We start from the raw sequence: 12,299 nt of genomic DNA on the forward strand, positions 1-12,299 counted from the left end.
AGGAACCCACGAAACACTTCATTCGTGATATTGTTCTAGTAAATACATTGGTCCAGACTCATCTTGATCCTATAGGCTGTGCTAGCACACAAACCAAAACAGTTGACATTCCAAATTCTACAACATTCGTTCTGTAAATGATACAAAAGTACACAAAAAATGAAACAACACACTCAGTGCCCCAAAAACACAGACTTCACACCAAGACAGATTGCTCATGTGGCAGCCCTCCAACCAAATAGATAACAATTCAGATCTGGAGGCTTGTTAAAATGTCACTAGATATTATTTTGTATAAGGTACTGGAGGGACTGATATTTCCTGTACTATTTTGTCTTCCTTTTAGCAAAATTTCTTAATTAAGGTTTTATGGTATTGTTTTAACTTCTCTGGTGACTACAATGATAGTTATACACAAGTACCTTGGGTTTGGTTTGACTTTTTTCTTCACCAAAAGTAAACTACAGAACACAAGCCTATTACAAATTTCATAATGACTGACTCCTGACTTTAGAGCTCATATTCTGGTTACATCCCATGACAAACATCAATGTGTTGTATCCTGCTGGAATTGTGGAAATGTCTGCTTTCAGTTGATGTACGAATATTATACAGGGTGATTCTAAAGCCACTAACATTTCAGTGATGTACTAAGTCACTGTACATTACTTTGCCTGTCGATTCCGGAAAACAGGCCACACCAGGCTTGCTATCAAGACCCTAGTCAATAAATTCCAGCATACTGGTAGTGTTGCAGATGAAGAACATCCAAGGGAGGCTGGCCATAATGCCAGACACCGTGCAAAGTGTGCAGGATGCGATCACACGTAGCCCTTCCGCATATACCAGCAGACTTAGTAGGGAGCTTGGTATTCCTCAGACCACTGTAATTCGTTACAAGCTGCACAAACGTGCATACCATATCCACATACATATCCATATCTCCATACATAAGCTTGTAACGGAGGACTACGCAGCCAGACAAGGTACATGTCATGACCTGCTACAAGCTGTGGAAAATGCTAATTTGACGCAAAATATCTTGTTCAGTGATGAAGCTACGTTTCATACCTGTGGACAAGTGAACAGACACAACTGCAAGATTTGGGCAGACGAACAACCAAGCGTGCTGCAGGAGTGGCAACGGGACACAGCAAAAGTGGACGTGCGGTTAGGGATAACAAGGTCAACAGTGTACGGGCCCCCCTCCTTCGCAGAACAAACAGTTACTGGAACCACATACCTAGATATGTTGGAAAAATTTTTGGAGCCCTAGTTGATATCTGATGGGATTATAGATACTGTTGTTTTTCAACAGGATGGTGCACCACCCCATTTTGCCCTCGTTCGGGATTATCTGAATCTAGCATTTCCCGGCAGATGAACTGGTCGTTCCTCTCCACGGATGTGGGCACCCCGCTCTCCTGACTTGACACCCTTAGACATTTTTGCATGGGGGTTTATCAAGTCTAAGGTATACCAGGTGAAGATCCACAACACCGAACACTTAACACAGCGGATTCGAGCTGCAGCTGCTGAGATTACACCAGATATGCTTTGGCAGGTTTTTCGGTTTACAGTGGCGCACTGGGGGTTGTGCCTAGACATGCAAGGTGGTCACAATGAAATGTACTGAAATTATGTCTTATTGTAACATAAGTTGCAGTGCCATTATATATTGGTTAATAAAATTTGTTCAAGTACAAAATGTATAGTGACATTAGAATCACTCTGTATTTCAGTTGAAAAGGTGGTGTCATCTGCAGTAATATTTAGGAGAAAGTGTTCTTTATCAACCACTTTTTGGTGAACATCAACTCTGAGGAGTCACAGAAACCAGACCGTAATTAGGATAAAAATTTCTTTTGCAGTTTAAAGATACAACATTTTTCTCCTTGCAAGGGGATTTTCATTATTTTCTGATTACTTATTTCATTGCTATAATGTCAAATGCAAGACACTGCGACTGAGCTTACCGGTTTAGTCATTGCAGTGGACAAATCATGGGTGTATAGCTTCAACTTTTGTTGACTGCATTGTATGCTACTACTAATGAATACTCCATGCGTTTTTCAGTTAAGAGTTTGTAAAGCAATTATGTTAGCAGCTGCAATGTACAGGAGACTGAGTCATCATACCAATGCACTGCTACAGTTTTAACGCACAATAGGCACTTATTCACCAGCAAAAATGGCCAACTTCATACTAGCATTACAATGTAGCATTCACGCGTTCGGTTGTTGAGGGTAGGGGGGTAAGAAAATCTGAACTGCAAGTGAACACTTGATATAGAAACAGCCCTCAATAAATGAACAACGAAAACTACTGTACGTTTTAACAGAAAATGAAAAATTTATTACTTTGAATGAATTTTGGAGGAAAGAATGAAATAATACCTTCCTTAATCACCTTTGCAGCTATTTGTTTTCACATATGTGAACAACCCACAGAATTCCTCCAGACCCTTTGGGGAATGCTTTTCAGAGTGGAGCAACACAGCTACAAAGGAAGTACCATTTACCTTAAAATTCTTGTTTTCCTTTGCTACTTTGTTCTTGACAAAGACCGAAATAAGTTTAATGGCGGCAAAATTACAGTGTGCCATACACAACCACGAAAGTTTAATTTCCTTGTCCACTGAGTGCAATATACTGACTTTCCTAAAGGTATTCTCGTGACCCAAAGTGCAGTCGCACACGTTTCAGTAGGCCCACCTTCGTAAATTCCTCAACTGACGAGGCAGATGGAAGCTCTCTGTTATTGCTTTCTATCTATTTAATAATAGAATTCTTCTTCCATTTCACAGATGGGTTTCATGAAACTGGTATGGAGCACAATTTATTTCAATCGGAGATACGTATGGTAATATTTCAAGAAGGCTCCTAAACCAATCTTTGTAGTGTCTGGTTTTGATCTCTGAGTGATAATCTGAAACTCCTTTTTGTCCTACAAAATGTAAGCCAGCATTTTGCAAGAACCCACCATTGTATCCAATGTGGCACACACAATATAATCCTTTTTCCAGACCTGGGCAAAGTTTCAATTCCTCCCTTCCAGTCATTCTACTCTTTAACACTTCCTCCGAGATAATCGTATATATTTTCTGATACGTAATTTCTTTTTTTTTTCCTGGAATAAATACTTTCTGGTACAATTTGCACCACACCAAATCTCGTCAATGTAATAAATAATCCATCGAGTGTTTGGCAATTGTCTTATTTCTCGCAGAACTGGTTACCTTTTCCTTTTACTCTGTTACTTTTCATCAGAACAAATTTTTTGTTCAGCTTTTCATATCTCAAGCCCAATTTTTAAATAGCACACCAAAAGATTGTTTCGCCTTTATCAGGCAAGTCTTCCACTTCAGTCTTCAACTTTTTCCATGCAGCTGCTACTGAGGGAAACTGCATTTCTACACTGAAGCTGCAGATATCTTTCTTATGACTCATTGCGTAAACTCATCCAATACAAACTTCTGTTGCCTGCCAGATCTCTCTGTTGGTTATATGAGACATCAAGTTTCTGTATATTCTCTTTAAATTTGCTTCACTGTAGCTTCACTAACATCAAGACACTCAGAAATTCTCTTTACTGGCTGTAACACGGAACTGCTTGCACACTGTTCCTTTTTGGCTTCAAAGTAAGCATGCCCACTTATCACCGTGAACTTATCCCGACCCTTTACAGAAGTACAAGGCAGCTAATTACATCCTGAAGCCTACCACATACGAGTACCAAACAACAAATGGTAGCACAGTTTTTTCCTATCTGAGCAGAAACCTCGATGTAAGCGCTGCAACGAACAATGAAATGGAAATACTTTTTAGAGGCCCACCAACATAGCACACGCAAGCACGTGGTGTGTAAGGACGCAAAAGTGTAATTTTAAACATGTGCTATTTGTGTTTTATGTAGAGCTACGTTCGTAAAAACATAATAGCTGTGGCGGACATCAACAGAGGTATTTAACTTTCCATCTTGTTTTTACGTATCAGCTTTATGGGAGTTGTGCCAATCCACATCTGCCATTATTATGACAAAATGGCTAATTAGAAATCAATGAAAATGTACCTGCAAATGGAGAATGGTGGAATTTTTAAATTGTGCAAAGGAAATTGTTAACGTGATTATGGTCTTGTTTCTGTGACTCTTCAAAGATGACATTCACTAGAAAAGATTTGAAAAACACATTTCGTCTTAAATACAGGGTGATTCAAAAAGAATACCACAACTTTAAAAATGTGTATTTAATGAAAGAAACATAATATAACCTTCTGTTATACATCATTACAAAGAGTATTTAAAAAGGTTTTTTTTCACTCAAAAACATGTCCAGAGATGTTCAATATGGCCCCCTCCAGACACACGAGCAATATCAACCCGATACTCCAACTCGTTCCACACTCTCTGTAGCATATCAGGCGTAACAGTTTGGATAGCTGCTGTTATTTCTCGTTTAAAATCATCAATGGTGGCTGGGAGAGGTGGCCGAAACACCATATCCTTAACACGCTGAACAACTGTCGTCGATTCACTTCTGCCGTACTCAATAACACAAAAAGCTTTCTGTTGAGCGGTCGCCATCTTAGCATCAACTGACGCTGACGCCTAGTCAACAGCACCTCAAGCGAACAAATGTACAACTAAATGAAACTTTATAGCTCCCTTAATTCGCCGACAGATAGTGCTTAGCTCTGCCTTTTGTCGTTGCAGAGTTTTAAATTCCTAAAGTTGTGGTATTCTTTTTGAATCACCCTGTATTACCACAAATGTCTCTCCCTACTCAACTAAAACATAATATTCATACAACAAATGGAAGCAGACATTTACACGGTCTCAGCAAGGTACTACACTTCAAGGATTGTCATACAATGTAACCAGAATACAAGTTCAAAATCAGGGCTAAATCATTATGAAATGAATAGCATTCAGAGCAGTGGGACACCAAGACAGTGACGAGATATGGTGTTAGGGCATCTATGCTAGGTGTGCAAAGTTGCAGACAGCTCAAAGAAGAATGTGTGTCATGTCAAATAAAAAGACCAATTACATCAACACCTGCACATGTAGCAAATCTTCAAAGCAGATGGCATAATGCTACTATTTGAGGGGTGTTAACCAGAAATAATTGTGTGTAAGGTAGGGCAGTGTATGCAATTAGAACTATTTTGGAAAAATCTCTCTCCTTGAAGAAATGGAAGCCACATTACGTCTTCTAAACAAAATGACAAAAAGAGTGTTCACTGAAGTCATTTCCCACAATCACAATTAATGGTTGTGAATACTTCTCCTTTCAGTATTGCAGTCAATGTTCAATTTCCACGGCGATACTGCATAGTCTTTTGGGATCTCTCTTATGTGTTATGTTTTAGTACTTACAAGTTAAGAAATAAAACTGTAACAATAAATATAAATTCTATCAACAAGACTTAATAGTCATCTTCAGGTACTATGCCAATGACAGATACAATTACCCCCACTGCACTACTTGTAGGTGGTCAGTGGAACGCATTTCGTGCACAAGTCGAGGATATAATAACGAGACTGTCTGCATTACCTACCCACATACAATGCCATTAATGGGTGAATGAGTGGTCTGTTTGGTTCCCGTGCATCTTTGACTTCAGGATAATCAGTCACTTCAGTGTGAGGACATAGTGAAAATGCCGAGATCCTTGCATTATACAGTGGTTCAGGTTCGACCTGTAAAACCTTACCACATCCACGCTATTCTAACTCTACCCTTCTAAAATACTAGCCCATTCTTCGCCAGTCTAAGTAAGTAGAGAAAACCAGTTTAATATTGCATTAATGATGAAGTAATTATAAATGGAGTACAAGCTCAGATTGAAGAAGGGTGAGAAAGGAAGTCAGCCGTGTCTCCTTTTCGGAGGAACGGTTCTGCCATTTTCCATAAATGACTTAAGAAAAGTATGGAAAATTCCTGGATGGGGATTTGAAATGCCATCCTCCCATATCTCACAGTCAATAAAGAATGTGGTGTGGTAAGCCTATACTTGTCTTCCACAGTTCACTTTAAGATAACTGATGAAGCTCAATTGTAATAAATGACTATCTGTGATACCAAACTAGCATACAGTATTTGGTATGTAATGGTAAACTTTAATGTAAGAATGGGTGAGAACGTTTAAAAACGGTAAACGGTCAGACGGACCATATGACTATTCATTGTTTACAGAGTCGACACTCCAACCTTTCACGTCATGCAAGATAAGTGTACCTATAAATCTCACTCAGGGTTGCACAATGTGGATAAATGTTGCACGTGGGAATTGAAATTTGCAGTTAGATCTTATACCTCCGACTTTTTTTTTTTGGGCATGAGTTTTACTGTCACAAATTGATTCCTTCAACAAACTGGAAGTAAGAATCGCTTTTGTACCTATATGTAAGGCAAAAATAAAATTTTGAATAAAGCTTCCGTGTGTGAGCGTGCCCATGCATCTTCGTGTTTAATTTTCATTACAGCTATTGAAGTGACAAATTTAACAGACTTACAGTAATTTAAAAACAGAGTGGCTTGTCAAACTCACTTTGCCTATGGCATTAGGTTTGGAATCCTGTTAATTGTGTACTGTTTGACACAAACCACCAATTTGGTTTGTCAAATGTGGAGGAACTGTTGGTCTTTCACTATCTGAGGCTGAATGAGAAATTATCATTTGTGATGTATTTGCAGTTTTGTAGCTAATGGGTGTACATCAAATACATATTGAGAGTTGGTGGTCATGTGTGCATGCTTGTGTGTATGAATTCTTTTTTCTGATGAAGCCTGTGGTCAAAAGATTTATCTAAGTGTCTTAGTTGTGCCTGTCTGCTACTTAATGCATCTTCTTTATGGCAAGTAGCAATCTACTGTTTCCTACATTGTAAATACATATGCAAGTTTGATATCTCTGTTTACTATTTCTAACCAAGAGATTCTGTCTCATTTACAATGAACTTCTCCAGTTGTTTAGTCTGATATCACTAATTTTGAGGCTAAAGTCTCATTATCAAATTTCCCCATATAAAAATTACACAGTCAATAAACCCAAATTTTAAGTAGAGATTCATCATCATCATCATCATCATCATAATGCAGTCTTGACAAATATAGAGAGGTCACAAAATCTGGAAATGAAGACCAAAATTTCGCCTGGAAAATACCAAGATTAGAGATAATAAGCCTAATCGGTGCAAGAATATTACTTCAGCAGAGCTGAGAAGATTTTTTGTGAGGACTACTGCTATTGTGAGGCACGATAAAAATTATTGTAATCGGGATGATACTTGGAAATGAATGAGTGGGTGTAGTACAAGGATTAGGAGTATACAAAGAGGTGTGTGTGTGTGTGTGTGTGTGTGTGTGTGTGTGTGTGTTTGTTTTGGAGGGAGGGGGGCAGTATGAAGATGCAAAACCTGGTCATTTATATTAACTGTGGTTGTTCGGTAAGGCTTTTAACAGATGTCCAAGCAGCATTCTCCACAATACACATGCAAAGCACATACAAATAAAAACATGCAATCACTATTTGGTCTTCCAGACAAAGTTATCACTGTTTATGTAAAGTGATACAAATAAATAATCAGTGTTCAACAAATAACAGTTTCTATATTTGTGCATTTCCAAACTCATATCAGAAAATAATTGTATTTAAACATTAGTTATTTGATTCTGAAGAATAGGTTATTTACAAAATTAGTAATCATAATATTAACACACTAAATTATTCTACATCTTTAAACACAGAACAAGCAATCTACAAAAACTGATCTCAGGTTCATTCGAATAGTGTTCCTGAGCTTACATTCTTAAGGGAATTACCCATATGGAAAACAAAATGTGGTAACAAAATCTCTTAGCAGGTGGAGAAACCATAACAAATACTGTATTAATTAATGAAATACCTGCACACAGCAAAACGATGTCTATGCATCCCCACGTATTTAACAATATTGACGAACTTCGTATAACAGTTAGCCGTTATTTTCAACATTTCCAGGTTGTCATTGTTATAATAAAGATATTTAGAGATTCATTGTAGCCTCACAGAGAGAACAGTTGAATAACCGAATACAACACATGCAGATGTAATACTGAAGGGAATAGTTGTACCTAAAAACGTCCCATTTGCCAGTTCTCTTCCTTTCTTTCAGGTCATAAATAGTGAACAATATTTAAATTCTTTTCTAATATACACCACCTTCAATTTTTCCCAGCTTCATTAATATACAAGAAAAGAATTTACAATAATTCCCTAAAACAGTATAAAACATCAATTTATGCAAATTGTCACTTGCCCACATATTTAAAACATCTCAAAATATGAATGTGTAGCCTCTAAAATATCTGCTTAGTGATCCCAATACTGAAATATATGATACAGTACAAATACATTTCAAAAAATTCTGCCTCCACACTTCTTTGACATAGAGAGAAAAAAGTGATTCGAAAACATGCAATCAGCAACAGTGGTGTTAATAATAGGAGCAAAATAAAATATTTACATGCACACGTTAGTTACATTAGGCCAAGTTGAACTCCTTCAGAGCACTTTGCATTATAGTGTCTTTGACAGCACAGAACACTAGTTTAATGTTCTCAGTGTCTGTAGACACGAAGCACATAAGCACTTATTTTCATTATCAGAGAAAGCCACGCGACCAAACACATTTGCAGCAACTGAGAGGTCATGCATTCGGAAAAGCACCAGACGGCATGCAAGTCGATATAGCGCCGGCAAGTGAGGAGTCGAAGACCAGATCCCGGGACAGGAAAGCGTGCACAGACACAGAACACACACATTAGAGTAACCAGACCATGCACAAAGATTTGCAGCGACATTGCCAGCTATTGTACGACACAGGAAGTCAGAGAAACAGCGACACACACAATCACAACATACTTGCACCTAATCCCCCACACAGCACTGCAAGACCACAGCAGTATAAGCACTTGTACTAGAACGAAGGACAAGCCATTAAATCACACTTTTCTTTTTCCTTCTAATATGACAAAAATAGAAAGCAAGACATTTTTTCAACCACGGCAGCTCGAGATAATTTTGTTAGGTGTCTTCCGTCACTTAAATTTTTTATGTTTGTGCAAAATTCAAATTTGCTTCTATCAATTACAAATTTTAATGTTCACCGTCAAATGAGATGCAATACAACAGCAATGCAAGCACAGCCACTGCGACATGTGGGTACTGAACACCGGGAACCTGATTCTGTGCTGAGTGAAGTGTACCAGTTGTCTCTCCTAAGACTTGTCAGATGGGTTTCCTCCAAGTTCCTCAAAATACTTTTCAATTTCGTTTCTGTGTGTTGTAGGTGGAGCTGACACAGGAAGACTGCTCACAGGGTCATTTCGCGTGGATGTTGACTGATAACTTAGTTTCTGATCTCGTTAATAACAAGTGAAGTAATAGTGCTCAACAATTTATAGTTAAGGACATATTTTTTGTGGGAACCAATCAGCATCCTTGAACAGATTGCAAACATGAGATTTGGTGAAAAGTCCTATTTACTAATAAATTATTTATTATGCTACGGTCCCTGACCATGTTATTAGACACAAATGATTTTTTTGACAGTTCAATTATTTCTGGGGTTTGATTTCATAAACTGGCTCACCTACAATAATTTAATAGGTTGAAAATCATTAAAGAACTATTACTGAAAGAATTGAGCTCATTTATTCTGCCGCGTCATTCTTGTGAGATCTGACTGTCGATGAACAACTGATAATTACCGTTTTGAGTAAGAGCTGACATGTTTGAAGTGTGAGTACATTATTAAAAATCTAGTATTATCGTGTTCCTGATGTATTTACCATCCGTAACCTCTAAAGTTTGCCAATTACTGAGCGATTTTTGATACAAAATGGTATGAAAAGCAATGGGAAAAGTAAGTGATCCGACACCCCGAAAGATTGCCGATACATGACTGACTGGCAGCAATACATATTCAAATTGGATTTCTCAAAGATTGGCATATCTGAATCATATGTAAGGTGTGTAAAGAAGAAAACTAATTTTGGAATGGAATTAGTACCTCAAAGGAAGAACAAGTGTGGCAGAAAACCAATGTTTTCACCAAGGTCTGAGTGCTTTTTGAAAAAGATATGCTGTAAGATCCAGTTTACTTGTACAAAAGAAATCAAAACTAAAGTAATGCAGTGGTGTTGCCGATTCTTTTGATAAATGTACTTCAAGGTGCAAGGGCAAAGGAGCAAAAGCATCAAGATTTGAACTTCTGCAAATTGTACAGTGTCATTAAATTAGAGAGCCTTTGCCGTCATACAGCAGTGTTAAATTTTCTGACTTCAAGGCCAATCCTAAAGCAAATCTTAATAGATTTTTTCCATGGCATTTCAGGTTCGCTTTAGTGATGGGTTCACAACCGAAATTTTGATACATAAAACTTAAGTCTGTATGAAGGCACCTCGGTGAAAAGTGCTATCGCGACTGTATTGTGCAGACTCTGGAATATAGCACAAAGGTCATGATATCATCTGTCATCAGTGGCAAAGGCACTGGGCATCTGTACTTTGTTGAGGGAACAATGCAGCCAAGACGAGTAAAAGGAGGCGGCTACTACATCAAATAAAAAAATTGTGTTTATGCACGATTGAGCTCCATGCCACACAGCACAATCAGTAAAAACTGTTTTGCAGTAATAAAACATCCCTTTGTTACCCTGGTCAGGAAACTTACCGACATGAACCCAAGTGAGTTCATGGGAGCTGGTGGAAAGGGAAGTGGCAAAGGAAACAATCACAACAAAACTATTTCTCATAGAAAATATTAGACCCATCTAGTACCATCACCCACAGGTGCAGTGCACTGTACAACAAGTATTAACAGTGTGACAAGGCAAATTGAAGTATTAGCAGCTGATAAAAACAGTGTGGCGAAGTATTACCAAGTTAGGTCTAGTTCCGCTTATTTTTAAAACAACACCAGCACGGTTTGTCAGTTATTAATAATCTGTCATGTTTAAAGAAATTCAATTACTACTTTTAGAATGAACAAAATAATCTTAACATCTCTTTGTACCTTCTGAACTGTTATATTGAAAACTCAAGGTGTGTGTGTGTCCCATAATGTGACCAGTGACTGTATGTTTGGCTACATTTTTGTCCCACCATACTGAATATACACGTATTAGGAAAGGTGAAGCAATCTACTGGGTATAAAGCTTTGCATCGTAGTGGACAACGTCTTATTACCAGGTAGTACAGGACTGGCGTCTGGTTCCGCCACACAAAATTAATGAAGTACAAGTGCTTATACGCGACATCACAAGACAAACAGCACAAAACATTAAGAACACTGAACAAGTAGTTGGCAATGTCACCACATTCATTAACACAAAATACCTGTGGCACAAGTGAAGTGCGAGTAGATAATCTTCTCGCTGTCAGGATTCAGCTCGACAAACATTCGCAGAATGAATTCCCGAGCCGCGATGGCGTCCCGCTGAGGACCTGTGCCACAGAAGTTGTAATGTACACCTGTCTCTACACAGTGCTAGATGTGAACAACAGAACTTAACACACTGGCCTCTAGGAACTGCCCACTGTCACCCAAGTCCGTAACACAGCTTTAAACATAACTCAGCTTCAAACATAACAAAAGTTTGCCACAAAGCACATTTATGACACATTCATTTACAATGAATTATGTCTGTCAGTATCCCATGATATGAATGGTCACAATTATCAACAAACAAAACTGGGAGAAAATCAAATTTTTTGAATAGTTTCAACCTGAAACAGGATGTTGTTCAGTAATTATTATACAATGAGATACGAGGGGGAGGGAGGTTCAGAGGGAGGGAGGGACAGATGGAGGGAAGAAGAGTGAGGTTCCGAGGGATGGATGAAGAGAGGGAGAGAGGTAGTTTCTAAGGGAGTGTGGGACAGATTATGTCCCAAGGGAAGGAGACGGGGAGGAGGGAGGAGAAAATGCTGTAAAATCAGATGGTTGCACACAAAGCAACAACAACTGTGCATATCTTTTTCCTTACACAAATCCTTTCATTCTTGATGCCCTTTACTATAACTTGAACCACTATTTGTGAATTCTTATGACAAAAAATTTGCCACCTTTGGTAATAACAATTACAATTCGGATGATAGTGAAATTCAGAAAACTGCAACAAAAATTTTGTCACTCTCCTCCTCCGAGATCATATAGACCAAATAAAGACAAAAATATATTTACTTAAAGCACTGTAGTGGTCTTACTGTAACTGTCTCGACAGAGAGAAATTACATCATCATACTAAAT

At 38.2% G+C, this 12,299-nt stretch overlaps 1 protein-coding gene across 7 annotated transcripts in view; it reads right to left on the reverse strand.

Moving 5' to 3' along the window:
• Window positions 1-12,299, reverse strand: part of LOC126215106 (guanine nucleotide-binding protein G(q) subunit alpha) — a 103,513-nt gene that overhangs the window by 22,867 nt on the left and 68,347 nt on the right. For 4 of the 7 annotated variants that reach the window (XM_049941759.1, XM_049941758.1, XM_049941757.1 and 1 more), the window contains one exon: window positions 7,594-8,686. In XM_049941759.1, coding sequence (XP_049797716.1) covers window positions 8,592-8,686 — 95 coding nt within the window. In that variant the 3' untranslated portion in view covers window positions 7,594-8,591. Of the gene's footprint in view, window positions 1-7,593; window positions 8,687-11,386; window positions 11,495-12,299 lie in introns of those variants that run through there. The other 3 variants (XM_049941762.1, XM_049941761.1, XM_049941760.1) reach the window with 2 other exon arrangements.

Source organism: Schistocerca nitens, chromosome 12 (assembly GCF_023898315.1).
Source record: "Schistocerca nitens isolate TAMUIC-IGC-003100 chromosome 12, iqSchNite1.1, whole genome shotgun sequence".
Classification (NCBI taxonomy): domain Eukaryota; kingdom Metazoa; phylum Arthropoda; class Insecta; order Orthoptera; family Acrididae; genus Schistocerca; species Schistocerca nitens.